The 15,464-nt window shown below is 42.1% G+C and overlaps 1 protein-coding gene and 1 pseudogene across 1 annotated transcript; one reads left to right on the top strand and one right to left on the bottom strand.

Moving 5' to 3' along the window:
• Positions 1-1,120: 1,120 nt before the first annotated feature.
• LOC127161910 (uncharacterized) lies at positions 1,121-5,029 on the top strand (annotated as a pseudogene).
• An 8,845-nt stretch (positions 5,030-13,874) lies between these two features.
• On the bottom strand, positions 13,875-15,157 carry LOC127161911 (stonustoxin subunit beta-like). The gene is made up of 2 exons (XM_051104673.1): positions 15,045-15,157; positions 13,875-14,797 (listed from the first exon to the last, which is right to left on the bottom strand). The coding sequence occupies exons 1-2, from the start codon at positions 15,124-15,126 to the stop codon at positions 14,220-14,222; spliced, it is 660 nt and encodes a 219-aa protein (XP_050960630.1). The 5' UTR covers positions 15,127-15,157; the 3' UTR covers positions 13,875-14,219.
• Between the last annotated feature and the right edge of the window lie 307 nt (positions 15,158-15,464).

Below are 15,464 nucleotides of genomic sequence, written 5' to 3'. Positions count from 1 at the left end.
AGAAAAGAAGAAAACTTACTTTCGGGTCATGTACTAACACTCTGAACAGCAAAACACCAACGAACATCAAAATTACAGGAAGGAAGAAATTTCTATACACAGCTCGTCTAGTTGCATATCTCTGCCGTCTTAGATTTCCAGTCTAGGGAGTGTGTGTGTAGATGTTTCCTGTTTTGCTAAACGCCCATGTAGAGAGCTGGAGAAATCTAAATATTAACTTCTATATATGTTTACAGGATTTATAATATCACTTAAAATGCAAATAAGGTCTACACTGCTATTATTATTATACTATATGTGATAACTGAGCCAGTGGAATTTGAAACTGACGTATGTTTGTGTCGGTGAATGAATGAAATACACTAACAAGTTACTCACTGCTGTTTACAAAATTAAAGTTAAACTTATGATGTGTATCACAATGTCATCTTTCCCTTACCAATTATATAAATGTACAAATTACTTATTTCTCGAAATGTTTGTATTACATTGAAGTCTTTCTTTTTTTAATTGAAATTCATTTATCTTGTGAGACACAGGCGGTTCATCATTAATATCAGTTTCTCATACATCAGTTTGTTCCATCAACATTTCACAGCATATTTTAATATTTTACACATAGTTAACTTTGCAACAAAAAACTTTTTAAATGAAATCACGGACTGTAAAAGGATAAAACTAATGAATAGTTATGATCAATTTAATAAATGCAAAAAATTCACTAAAACATATGCCAACTGTATGTGCTGCTTAGAGACAGAAAATGATTTATGCTATGTAACATATAAAACAGAACAGTTTTGTACAAAACAGCCTAAATATTAAAAAAATCAAACAGGAAAATGCAAACAGATCTTTTAATAAATGCAAACCTACCATAATTAAATTATACTGAATTGTGCAGATAGTTAAATAATGTTACAAAATAAAATTAATAAAAAAATACATAGTCCATAATGCAGAAATCTCTGATCGTCTCGTTTGACAGTTGCAAACCTTATGATCTTATAAATAGCAGTCAGAACAGATCAACTCTCCCTATATGTACATTATTGCACATTTCAGTAGTTTGTGTATAAATAAAGAGACTCCCGTGGATTATAAAAAAACACTCCAGCTGATGCATAATCAACAGAAGAATGAACACAGGTAGAGGTGATTGTGCAGGCTGAGCAGGTGTGAGTCAGGGAGGATTCTGGGAAATGTAGTGTGCTGAGGTGACTGGTCTTGTGTCACGTTTGATAACAGAAGCTGGTGGACTCTGACATATGTGACCCTGAAACCAATCATAAGGGTCAGTATTGCAATATTTTTGTCTATTGCTACAAATATACCTGTACTGTTTAAGACTAGTTTTGTGGTCCAGGGTCTCATATTGTTAACGTGAAAGATTGTGTATTATTATGCATCTTTCACAAAATTTGTCTTTCTGAGGCTTGAATAAAGTCTGTATGGTTTGTGGTTTTCTCCAGGTGACTTTTAGCCATATATTTACAGTTGTTGATTATGCAAATGGGAAAAAAAAAGAATTTGCATTTGATGACAATGATAAAATTGTTACTGCAAAACTGTGGCCAAATAAAAATAACAACAGACTCTGTGGGTTGGAACAAAAACAACATTATCCATCCAGTGTAATGATCTGGGTCAACCTTTGGTGTTGATGTGAAGTCTGGAAAGTGTTATTGCATTACATAAAAATTGATGCTCTTGGTCTCCACTTCATTTAGATTCCTTCAGCTAGATATACTGTATATCTGTTATTGAACAAATATCATAGAACATCAAATACACTGAACATGTACTAAAGTTAATGCATGTATCAGGAATTATGAATAAAAGTCAAGTATCATATTTAAATCAATCGGGAATCTTTTACATCCTTTCTAGTATTGATCAGATTATTATAATATGTTTAATATTCAGGTAAATGAAGCACAAACTCCACTAACGAAAAGAACAGGTAAAAGTGTAAAATCTATGAGACAGTCATTAAACTGTGATTGTAGTATTGGTGTATTAAAGTAGTTTTTATTATCATTTATGTTCCTTTTCCAGTTAGCAAGCAAGCTAAAGTTGGCTGATCTTACCTGAGACTTACCTGCTCACCTGTTTTTTTCTGCCCCTCTGTTTCCAGTTAACCTGTTAAATAAAGAAACCTTCACTTACCTGATAGTTACCTTGTTGTCTCCTTCTGTTCCGTGACACAATTATTTGGGACTAATATAATGTGATTTTTATGGAGTGGCGCTCTGTGGAACAGCAGGATTTGGAACAGTGTCCTGAGTTTCTGCAACTTAATGTTGTTAAACTGAATGTACAAAAAAACTGTTAGCTGAAATATTAACAAAAAAAAAAAAAAAAACACTGGAAATAAGAGCTTGCAGTTTATGACATCTGTCAGATGTTTGTACACAGCATCTTTAGCAGACATCTTGCAGACATACGTGTGCTATCTGGGACATGAACATACAGATTCTGTGATTCTGCTTGAAGTGAACTTTTTTTTTAAAGTTGTTTTTTTTGTGATTGGAAAGACTGGTATGTGTGTGATCTTCGGTCGTTTAGTGTATGATGCCCAGTATTTCCTCTGTAAAACTTAAAATTCTGCAAGTGTATAATGCCTGGTGTTTTACACTCTGTTTAGATTTTGTAGTGTATTCCAGCATTTACAGACACTGATTTACATTATGCACCGATACACTACCACAGTGCACACCAAACGAAAACTGAAGCACCAGGGAGTAGGAGGAAGTCTACGCTGACAGATATCATCCAGCAGTTTTTCTGTTTCCCAAAAATAAACATGACCTTACATAGCTGCTTTGAAACAATCTGTTGTTTAAAGTGCTGTATAAATAAAGGTGATCTGTAGGAATATGTGTACAGAATACCATCTATGTTTGTTACTATCCATGTTACATTTACTGGGTAACACAGTTGACAGGTAACTTAGTTGACATTTTTAGTGTTTTGGGCCTGTACTCAACATGGACACCTAGAACTACTGAGCATATTAGTAATAAATTTTTATAAACAAAACATAAGTTTAACATAAGTGGTTAATTTGTCTTGTTAAAATTTGCAGCAATAATACTAGTGTAACACTGTTGACAGTCAGTTAATCCACTCTTGACACAGGTTTGATAGTTTAACCAATATTACTCCTCTTACTTTCCTTTCATACACTCACTGCTTGCCCTCTCTTTCCACCTCTATCATGTGTTTTCAGTACATTCTGGTTATCTCCACACAATGCTCTAACATCACATGCAGACGTTAACACAGTCTCACTAACCTTCACCCTATTGTCACTTCCTCCACTGAAACTTTCTCCTTTACTGTCGGCCTCTGGAATTGCCAGTCAGCTGTTAACAAAGCAGATCTCATTTCCGCTTTTTCCACACATTCAACACTTTGTATCCTGGGCTTGACTGAGACCTGGATTCGTCCAGAAGACTCAGCAACCCCTGCTGCTCTGTCCAATAACTTCTCTTTCTCTCACACCCCTCGTCACACTGAGAGGGGTGGGGGTACTGGAATACTCATTTCTAATAAATGGAAATTCTTTAACCACTCTCTGCTATGCAACTTTAACTCTTTCGAATCTCATGCGATCACAGTAACAGCTCCAATTAAATTCCACGTTGTGGTCATTTACCGCCCTCCTGGTCAACTGGGCACCTTCCCAGATGAGCTGGATGGACAGCTATCCTCATTCCAAGAGGATGGCAGTCCACTTCTAGTCTTTGGTGATTTTAACATTCATCTGGACAAGCCTTATGCTGCTGACTTTCACTCACTCCTAGCTTCATTTGATTTCAAACGCCTTGCTACTACAAGCACTCACAAATCGGGCAACCACCTAGACCTAATTTACATACGCAATTGCGTTACAGACAACAGTTTGGTTAAACCCCTACACATCTCTGACCATTTCTTCATTACATGCAACTTACATCTTACTACCAGTACACCTCCAACCCCTCTACCTGTTACTTTCAGACGAAACCTACGCTCCCTTTCACCCACCCATCTTTCCTCTGTAGTGTTCTCCTCTCTTCCCTCTACAACCCTTTTCTCATCTCTAGAGGTTAATGCAGCTACTGACACCTTATGCTCTACTTTAACCTCACGATATATGTCCTCTCTCTTCCAGGCCAGCACGGGCCACCCCTCCTAACCCCTGGTTATCCGATGTTCATGAAAAAATGGAAAATGGTGCAAATCTAAAGATCCATCTGACTTGAGTATGTATCAGTCTTTGCTTTCATCCTTCTCTGCTCAGGTCCATACTGCCAAATCCTCATACTTCCACAACAAGATCAACAATGCTCCAGACACACGTTACTTCTTCAAAACATTCAATTCACTCCTCTGCCCTCCCACACCACCTCCCACCACTTCTATAACAGCCGACAATTTCGCCACATTCTTTACTGACAAAACTACAACTATCAGCAGCCAGTTCTCGGCTCCACACATACAGGAACTAATACAGACAACATCCACAGCTAACACCCCACTCTTCTCCTTCTGTCCCCTCTCTGAGGCAGAAGTATCCAAACTTCTCTTCTCCAGCCATCCTACAACATGCCCACTAGACCCTATCCCCTCTCACCTTCTCCAAGCAATCTCTCCTACACTCTTACCAGCACTTACACACATCATCAACACATCTCTCCTCACAGGCACTTTCCCCACTGCATTCAAGCAGGCTCGGGTAACCCCACTGCTCAAAAAACCTACATTAAACACTTCACTTATAGATAACTATAGACAGATCTCTCTCCTTCCATTCATAGTAAAAACACTTGAACGAGTCGTTTTTAACCAGGTATCACCATTTCTCGTGCAGAACAGTTCATTGGATGCTAACCAGTCAGGGTTCAGGAGTGGCCACTCAACTGAAACTGCACTACTGTCAGTCACTGAAGCCTTGCGGATTGCAAAAGCTGATTCCAGATCATCAGTACTCATTTTGCTGGATCTTTCTGCTGCTTTTGACACAGTGAATCATCAGATCCTCTTGTCCACCCTCTCATCACTGGGTATCACAGGGATTCCACTTCGCTGGTTTGAGTCCTATATCACAGGTAGGTCTTTCAGGGTGGCCTGGGGCGGGGAGGTATCCAAAGCACATCATCTGGCCACTGGGGTTCCTCAGGGATCAGTTCTTGGACCCCTCCTCTTCTCCATATACACTACATCACTGGGGCCCATCATACAGACACATGGCTTCTCTTACCACTGTTATGCTGATGACACACAGCTCTATCTTTCATTTCAACCAGATGATCCAACAGTAGCTGCACGGATCTCAGGCTGCTTGGCGGACATCTCGGAGTGGATGAAAGAACATCATCTACAGCTCAACCTGGCAAAGACTGAGCTCCTTATTTTCCCTGCCACTCCGACTCTACAGCATGATTTCACCATCAATTTAGGTACTTTAACAATTACCCCATCAAGTTCTGCCAGAAATCTTAGTGTTATCTTTGATGACCAGCTGACTTTCAAAGACCACATTGCTAAAACTGCTCGATCTTGCAGGTTTGCATTACACAACATTAGAAAAATCAGGCCCTTTCTAACAGAGCAGGCCACACAACTTCTTGTCCAGGCCCTGGTCATCTCCAGGCTGGACTACTGCAATGCTCTTCTAGTCGGTCTTCCTTCATGCACAATCAAACCTCTACAAATGATTCAGAATGCAGCAGCTCGACTGGTCTTCAACGAGCCCAAAAGGGCCCATGTCACACCTCTCTTTATCACCCTGCACTGGCTCCCAATTGCAGCTCGCATCAAATTCAAGACACTGATGCTTGCATATAGAACAACCACAGGCTCGGCACCCGCCTACCTCCACTCACTGCTACCAATCTACACTCCCTCCAGAACTCTGAGATCCCCAGTGAGCGACGCCTCATTGTACCATCACAAAGAGGCACAAAATCACTTTCCAAAACATTCTCTTACACCGTTCCTGGCTGGTGGAATGATCTTCCCACTGCTATCCGGAATGCCAACTCCCTAACAACTTTCAAGCGACTGCTGAAAACCCATCTCTTTCGACACTACTTGACTTAAAAAAAAAATTCTACTCTTTTCCCTTTCTAGCTTGTACTTATTTGAACAATGCCTGTTATATGGTAATTTGAGCACTTCGTAGGTCATTTTGCCTCTTTAGGACAAATCACTTGATGTATTCCCCACCTGTAAGTCACTTTGGATAAACGAGTCTGCTAAATGAATAAATGTAAATGTAAATGTAAATGTAAAGTACAGATACTTGAAAAATGTACTTAAGTACAGTAACTAAGTACAACTACTTTGTTACTGCCCACCACTGCAAATTATTTATTCAGAAACAGTGAATCATTCAGTAACGAAACTGCCTTGTTGCTCAGCGTCATGCAGATTATGGGGTGGTAATATTATAATAAGATCCCCTTTCTACATCACAGGGGGAGCGAAATCTGACACACTTATTTTTTTTGCAAGCTTGCAGAGTAAGTCTAACCTAAACAAACAAAGTTAGTGAGTTGTTCTTTCTAAGAAGTCCTATTTTAATGTCACCTTTAATACATGCTAGAATCACATCAAAAATAATAAATACATTTGAATTAATTAATATTATTATTATTATTTTAATTCTTAGGAGTTCTCCCATCCAGGTACTGATCAGGCTCAATCCAGTTTAGCTTCAGTGAATGACCAGGCAAGAGTAGGGATGTAACGATATGAAAATTTCTTATCACTATTATAGTGACCTAAATTATCATGGTTATCAGTATTATCACGGTATTGTTAAAATGTGCTGGAAATGTTAAAAAAGTTAATTTCAACTTTTGTATTTAAATTCAACAAAAAATAAATCAAATTACTTTTTGTTTGCATAAACACCAAAACAATAACTTTACCTATGTCGTCTGGATTTTAAATGACTACAGTTTATCTCATATGAAATGTTTCATAAAATGGTAAACCTCACATTTTAGCCTTTAAATAAAGAAAAGGGTTAAGTCAAAATGATATTTGATTAACAAATGTTTATATGTATTTTATCTGATTCATAAATATTTCTAGATACCTATCTGAATTTTTTAAATGTATATAACCCACATAAGCTTGTTTTCCATCAACCAGTCAAAATTTACAGCAGGGCATGCAAATTCGGTCCATTTTTTTGTCCAGACAAAAACTGCACACAGGCTGAATGTACATGTAACTCTGTAAATCTGCTCTCTTACACTAGATGGCACTTACGGAAAAGCTGAATTGTAGCTGTTTCCCGTAACATCTATGGATAAAGCAGCATTACAAGTAAAGAATCAAGTATTACATGGAGTAAAGATGAAAACAAAAAACCACTGAATCTTTTCAAAAAACAGTCAAAACTTTCAGAATAACATTCTTCATTCATATATTCATTTGTATTAATCCCTTACTACTCTTTTAAAACCTTGCATCTTTCTGCCATGTTTTCAAACAAAACGAAACTACACTGCGTGCTGTACCTGTTACCTAAAACCTTGCTTTATGCTGGACAGTATTTATTTCTCCTCAGTTGTTCAAATCACCGTAATCGGATACGGTTTTAAAAACTCTTGAAAATTGGCACACACATTGGAATCTGCGGCCATTAGGGCCGGGCAGAGACTGGTACACGGGCGTGGCAAAGTGACTCTACAGCGCCCCCTGGAATTTGGAGGGCTATGTATCACACATAGTTGCACTTACACATATGAAACTTGGTACACAAATAGAGCTCATCGAGCCAAACAACTTTCACATTCCATGTCATTAGCTCATCCCAACAGGACGTTGGTTATTCTGTGTTTTGTGAAAAACACATGCTCTGGAATTTGATATACTAGTCCTAGGTTTTTTACCCAACTGCAACCAGACTCGGACAACATGATCTCAAGACATTGGGGATGAAAAATAGCGAGGGGATTTTTGATATCTCAAACACTTTAAAACTTTTTACATAAATAGAACTAGTCATTCTGAGAAATAAATGCTTACTTCCATCGATATAAAATAGTCTACTAAAAATAGAAAATTAAAAACTATTAAACATCTGATCTTACTCTAATTTTCTCACTCTAACTCTGTGTCGGGGGATGGGATTAACTGTCTGTATGTGTGTGTGTAAGTGTGACTGGGGGTAGTTGAGTGGCTCTGTGTGTGTGTGTGTGTGTGTATGTATGTGTGTGAGAGAGAGACAGAGTGCATTTAAATTGCATTATCCTAACTCTTCACAACTTTTTACATATGAAAAACAAGTCATTCTTAGGAAATATGTTTACCATGTTTTCAGAGACTGCAAAAACCTTTGAAATATCACACTTGTAAACTGCCAAATGAAGACTGTAATACCAAGGATGAACACAAGATGACCTCATAGGATAAGGAATCTTTTTAACTCTAAGCCTATCTCAGTCTCACTGTATCAGAATGACTTAAAAACATTTTGATTTTAACCCTTTCATTGCTGTAACCTTTCAATCCAAACTGTTACTGTCACACGCACCGAATCACGTGAGGTCACAAGGTCCCGGAAGTAATCTCCGCAGGTATATAAACAGGAAGTAAGGTTCAGTCGGCACCGGACATTGAGTTCATGTGTGAACGTCTTTGTAGGTCGCCTCATCTCTCCATCTCAACTCACGTGAGTACCGCTTGGCGGAACATTTATATACCCTTCTGTGTGTGTATGAGAACGTGGGTTTCCTGGTGGAAATCTCTACTCCTTTGCTGGAGTGTTCTCAGAATAACTGCGTGGCTAACCTGCTCACTCGTGTGTATCCGCGTTTGAGTTCTCCGTCACGCTACACAGGGACCTTATCTCGATCGACCACTTCTTGTCTTGCCTCTGTGACAGAATGTCCGGTCCCGAGATGGTCTCGGCGGATTTGGAGCAGCTGGTGGGAGTGATCCGGCAGCAGGCCGCGGAGATTATGAATCTGCGGCAGGAGATGGTGCATTTCCGGACGGAGATCACCGCGCTGCGCACCGAGGCCGCTGGTCTTCGGGCGGGGTGTGAGAGTCTCCGCTCGGATCTCACCGCCCTGATCATGACGACCTGGCCGCTGCTACGGTTCCTCCCGCCGAACCGGTCCGCCAAAACCCCCCTGTCAGTCATCCCAAAATATCGCTTCCGGACAAATGGGATGGGTCCGGAACGAAACGCGATGTCTTTCTCACCACTCTTAACCTGGTTTTTGAGTTCCAGCCTTCCAGATACCCCTCCGATCGCAGCAGGATCGCACTTCTCGCCTCACTCCTCACTGGGCAGGCAGCCGAGTGGGCTACGGCGGTTCTGAAGGCTGACGGAGACGTTGCACATTCATACCCGGCATTTACCTCCGAGCTCAGAGCCGTCTTCCAACATCCTGAGAGCGAGGTGGAGGTTGATTCACGGCTATACCATCTCAAGCAAGGGAGTCGCAGCGTCAGCAAATATACCACCGAATTCCGCACTCTCGCCGTTCAAACTACCTGGTCGAACTCAGCTCTCCGCATCAGCGGATGAACCACAATGCTAAAACTGTTATTCGTTCTTTTACAGGAGCCACCGGTCACCACAGGATCCCAGAACCATCCACCTCCTATGCTGTCGCTGCGTCTCCATCACCTCCACCGATCGCCTCAGAGGCCCACTTAACCGGAGCCGGGTAACCCATGCAAATAGGAAGCACCTCCCAGCTCGCGATGGAGGAGTACGTAGCGGAGGGTCTTCGCGCAGGTACCATCCGACCCTCCAGCTCCCCGGCGGCCGCGGGGTTTTTCTTTGTAAAGAAGAAGGACGGGGGTCTCCGGCCGTGCGTTGACTACCGAGGGCTCAATCAGATCACCGTGAAGAACCGTCACCCACTCCCTCTGACTAACACCACCCTGGACGCCCTCTCTGGTGCCCACTTCTTTACGAAGTTGGATCTACGGAGCGCCTACAATCTGGTACGCATCAGGGAGGGCGACGAGTGGAAGACGGCCTTCATAACCCCCACCGGTCACTACGAGACCCTTGTCATGCCCTTTGGCCTCTGCAACAGTCCAGCCGCTTTTCAACACCTCATTAATGACGTTCTCCAGGACATGCTGGGTAGATGGTGCTACGCTTACCTGGACGACATCCTCATCTACTCGAAGACCTTAGAAGAGCATACCCAGCATGTCCGAGCAGTCCTCCAGAGGTTGCTGGCCCACCAGTTGTACTGTAAGTTGGAGAAATGTGCTTTCCACCAGCACTCCACCACGTTCCTGGGCTTCATCATCTCTGCTCAGGGTGTGGCCATGGATCCCCAGAAGCTGGAGGCTGTGCGTTCGTGGCCCCTACCCACATCGCTCAAACAGCTGCAACGTTTTCTGGGGTTCACCAATTTCTATCGGCGATTCATCCGGGGCTTCAGCTCAACTGCAGCACCTCTCACTGCTCTAACTAAACCATCACGCGGAGAATTCCATCTCACCCCGGAGGCCATTCAAGCTTTTAGGACACTGTGTCACCAGTTCACCACCGCCCCCATTCTCACTCATCCCGACCCCACCAAGGCCTTCGTTGTTGAGGTGGATGCTTCCGATGTGGGTGTAGGAGCCGTCCTCTCGCAACGCGGTCCAGACGAGAAGTTACATGCATGTAGCTTCTTCTCCAGGAAGTTTAATTCCACTCAGCAGCGTTACGGGGTGGGGGACCGTGAGCTGTTGGCCATCAAGTGGGCCCTGGAGGAATGGCGTCACTGGCTCCAGGGCGGCAGTGAACCATTCACCGTCTGGACCGATCACCAGAACCTCACTGTCATCAAGCAAACTAAACAACTCAACCCCAGGCAGGCGCGGTGGGCACTTTTCTTCGAACACTTCGACTTTCACCTGTCTTACCGTCCCGGATCCAAAAACACTAAAGCTGATGCACTCTCCCGTCAACACCAGAAGGACACCGTCACCTCCGATCCCGCGCCTGTCCTGCCCTCTCAAATCATCTTGGCTCCTATCCGGTGGGGGTTAGAAGAGAGAGTTCGCCAGAGTCACAGCCAAGAACCTCCTCCACCTGAGACACCCGCTGGACGCCTCTTCGGTCCCAACCACCTGCGCCAGGAGGTGCTCCAGTGGGGACACGACTCCACGTTGGCTGGACATCAGGGAGTCCAGAGAACCATCCACTTCATCAGTCGAGCGTTCTGGTGGAGGACGCTGCGGAGGGATGTACAGGAGTACGTTCTGGCCTGTAACACCTGTGCCCGCTCAAAAAATCCCAACGCGCCCTCCACCGGGGAGTTGCAGCCCCTCCCCATCCCCAAACGCCCCTGGACCCACATCTCCATCGACTTCGTCTCTGGACTTCCCGAGTCCCAATGAAAGAACACCATCCTTACTATCGTGGATCGTTTCTCCAAGGCTGTGCACCTGGTGGCTCTCTCTGGGCTCCCCACTGCCAAAACCACCGCGGAACTTATTCTTGAACACGTAGTCCGCCTGCATGGGTTCCCCCAGGACATCGTCTCGGACAGAGGGCCCCAGTTCAGGCCTTCTGCCGTCTGGTCACCTGGGGGGGGCGTGGCTTAACGTTAAAAAATGCGACTTTTGAGGGGCTCTGTAGAGCACACCATTTGACCTACAGTTAGCAAAATTCATACACATATAGACCTCATCAGGCCAAACAATTTTCGTGCTCATAGTCCCTGCTCCGCCTAACAGGAAGTCAGCTATTCAAGGTTTTGTGAAAAACGCATGCTCTGGAATTTGCGATACTCCTACTAGGGTTTTTTTCAGATTGCCACCAAACTCAGTCAATATCATCTGAAGACATTAGGGATGCAAAATTGCCAGGGGATTTTTGATATCTTGAACGGTTTGGCCGTGGCGAGGCGATGAAATTATGGCGAGAAATGAGAAACAGAAAATGGTTAATAACTATTGTACACATTGTCTGATTCTGATGAAACTTCAGGAGTTTGTTCACTGTAGGATGCCGATCACATAGATGTGACTATTGAGAGTCAAAGTTATAGCGCCACCAACTGGCAGCAGGAAGTGTGTCGTTTTCAAAATGCTTTTCAATCAACCTCTTAATTTTACTCGATTTGCTTCAAACTTCATCAGAATAATGTCAACACACGGCCGATGACAATCTGTAAAGGGGTCGTTGATACATTAAATGCTGTTGCCATGGCAACGTGTCAAACTTTAACATTTGTTTCCTGTGTTTTTGGGGCACTTAATAAGCTTAGATTTTCATGAAACTCAACACACACATCACGAGCGTGGAGGAGGCGAGCGGATTTGGAAAATAGTCTACTAAAAATAGAAAATTAAAAAACTATTAAACATCTGATCTCACTCTAACTCTCTCACTGTAACTCTGTGTCGGGGGATGGGATTAACTGTGTGTATGTGTGTGTGCAAGTGTGACTGGGGGTAGTTGAGTGTAGTGTTGTTTTTGGCAGCCTGTTTTAATTTTAGTTTTAGTCTAGTCTTTGTATAAAGCTGTCATTTTAGTTTTTATTAGTTTTAGTCACGTTCATACTCTTTTTAGTCTAGTCAAGGTTTAGTCAACTAAAATTTTGAGCATTTTAGTCTTATGTTAGTCAGAATTATCCATGACTACTTTCGTCTAGTTTTAGTCGATGAAAATGGATGACATTTAGTCTAGTTTTAGTCTATTTTTAGTAATTCAATTCTATTTAACCCAGTCAATATATTTAAAGTACCTAGAAGTATAGTCAAGATACAAATATGCGCAGGTGATTGGTGTGTGTCAAACGGTGAACACAAAACTTTCCCTGGAGTCTGCCATTGCAAAGCAGTTTCCCTGAAGCATTGGTTATAATTTGCCAATTTACACGTTCAAGCTATTTAAAACCACAAGAAGAAGAAACGAAACAGAACTCGATTCGTTACTTGCGCGCTGTTCTCGCATACACCCGAAGTGCGCACAAACACGTGTTTCAGACAAAGCGGTACCAAATTGATTCCTCTTTCACCGTTTAAGATGCAAACGCATGGGGGGTTGCGGTTACGTCGCTATATTGGAAGTATTTCTGTTTTAAACCATGAAGGCGAGCCAATGGATATCAAACTTTGTGCAATAGTTATGCCGGTGAACGTCTTAACTTCAGTTTTAACTTTACAACTCACTATATAGAAAGTGAAAGTAAAATGAAGAGACATTTTAGCATAGTTTTTACTTTGTAAACCACATTTAGTCGCGTTTTTATTTGTCAACAATATTGCATTATTCATTTAATTATAGTCATGGTCACAGGACCAGCATTTACGTTGCGTCTCGTCTCGTTTTCGTCACGTGATAAAGGTTCGTTGATGACGATATTTCGCCATAATTTTCGTTGATGAAAGCAACACTAGTTAAGTGGCTGTGTGTGTGAGAGAGAGAGACAGAGAGAGACAGAGTGCATTTAAAGTGCATTATCCTAACTCTTCACAACTTTTTACATTTGAAAAACAAGTCATTCTTAGGAAACATGTTTAGCATGTTTCCAGAGACCGTAAAAGCCTTTGAAATATCACATTTGTAAACTAGCAGATGAAGACAGTAATACCATGGATGAACACAAGATGAACTCATAGGATAAGGAATCTTTTTCAGCTCATTCTCAGTGTATCTGAATGACTTAAAAGCATTTTGATTTTAACCCTTTCATTGCTGTAACCCTTCAATCCAAAATGGACACAGGGTTACTGTTAATGCATGTGCCCACTGGGCACCATTTTCCTGATGCTACCGGCATGGCGATTGCGCTGGCAGCGAGGGCCTGTCTTCGCTGCTCGCAGCTATATTTTATGTTAGAAGTTCATTTCAGTCTTGTGAGGAATCGATTATATTCATGATAAAAACATCAATTAAAATCTGATCTCAACTTGATTTATTATTGTTTTATTATTTCTGCACAAAAACAAGAGAAATGAATGACATGATCTTCATCAAGATTGTGACATTTTGACATTTTTAACACTAATAAAACAAATGAGTGATGAGACACGACAATAAAAACACAAATCTAGACTCACACGCACTGATCTTACTGTCTATATGAGGATTTCTGACACACATTTATTCTGACTGTTGTATGAGTGACAGAAGTTGAGCTGCAGTATTAATGTCATGAAGAGACTCCAGAACATCTCACTCTTACTGATTCATCAGCAGCGCAAAGCATTATGGGTACAGTCTCTCATCAGTCTATTCTCATTCATCAACACAGTTTCACTGATGATCCAGGATAAACATTAAACCCAGGATAGAGCGTCTGAGTGAATGTGGTCTGTTCTGTGTGGATGAGACTCATTGTGTTTCTGGAGACGCTGTAGAAGGAGAGAGATCCTGCACTCACATCCACATACACTCCTACTCTATAGATATAATCAGACACTCCTACTCTATAGATATCAGACACTCCTACTCTACGACTGCTGATGGGCTTCACAGGGAGACCAGTCAGTATGTTACTGTGTTTGAATAAGTATCTGTCAGGAGTGCAGATCAAACTCCAGGACTGATCATTAGATCCAAACCAACACTCTTTACCCCGTCCCTTCCTGCTGATGCTCTTATATGACACTGATATAAACACATCATCTCCACTCCACTCAATCTCCCAGTAACAGCGTCCACATACACTCTCTCTACACAACACCTGATACTCCTCATCAAATCTGTCTGGATGATCAGGATACGACTGTTTCTGTCTCACACCTGTCATCTTTCTGTTCTCCTCAGACAGACAGAGTCGAGTGTATGCTGTGTTTGGATCCAGTGTGAGAAAACAGCCATCTGAACACAAGAACAGACACATTTATAACACAACGACAATCACTACAGCTGTGTGTGTGTGTGTGTGTGTGTGTGTGTGTATGTTATATGTGTGTGTATGTGTTATATGTGTGTGTTATATGTATGTAGGTGTGTGTGTGTGTGTGTGAGTGTTTGTGTATGTTATATGTGTGTGTATGTGTTATATGTGTGTGTTATATGTATGTAGGTGTGTGTGTGTGTGTGTGTGTGTTGTTTGTAGACGTACATTTCTTCAGTCCTGCTGTAATCCTGGATTCTCCTCCATGATCCACACTAGAAAACACACACACACACACACACACACACATTCAGACAGTCAACTAACTGTTGCTATGCAGTTGCTAAAGTGCTTGGGATGGTTGCTATGCAGTTGCTAAGGTACTGGAGGTGGTTACTAGACTGTTGCTATGCTGTTGCCAAGATACTTAGAGTGGTTGCTAGGCTGTTGCCAGGGTACTTGGGTGGTTGCTCTGCAGTTGCTAATGTACTGGAGGTGGTTGCTAGACTGTTGCTATGCAGTTGCTAAGGTACTGGAGGTGGTTGTTATGCTGTTGCTAAGGTACTGATGGTGTTTGCTATGCAGTTGCTTAGATACTGGAAGTGGTTACTAGACTGTTGCTATGCAGTTGCCAGGGAACTTGGGTGG

The sequence above is a fragment of the Labeo rohita genome, unplaced genomic scaffold, assembly GCF_022985175.1.
Source record: "Labeo rohita strain BAU-BD-2019 unplaced genomic scaffold, IGBB_LRoh.1.0 scaffold_770, whole genome shotgun sequence".
Taxonomy (NCBI): Eukaryota; Metazoa; Chordata; class Actinopteri; order Cypriniformes; family Cyprinidae; genus Labeo; species Labeo rohita.
This window is presented reverse-complemented; position numbering and strand designations above follow the sequence as displayed.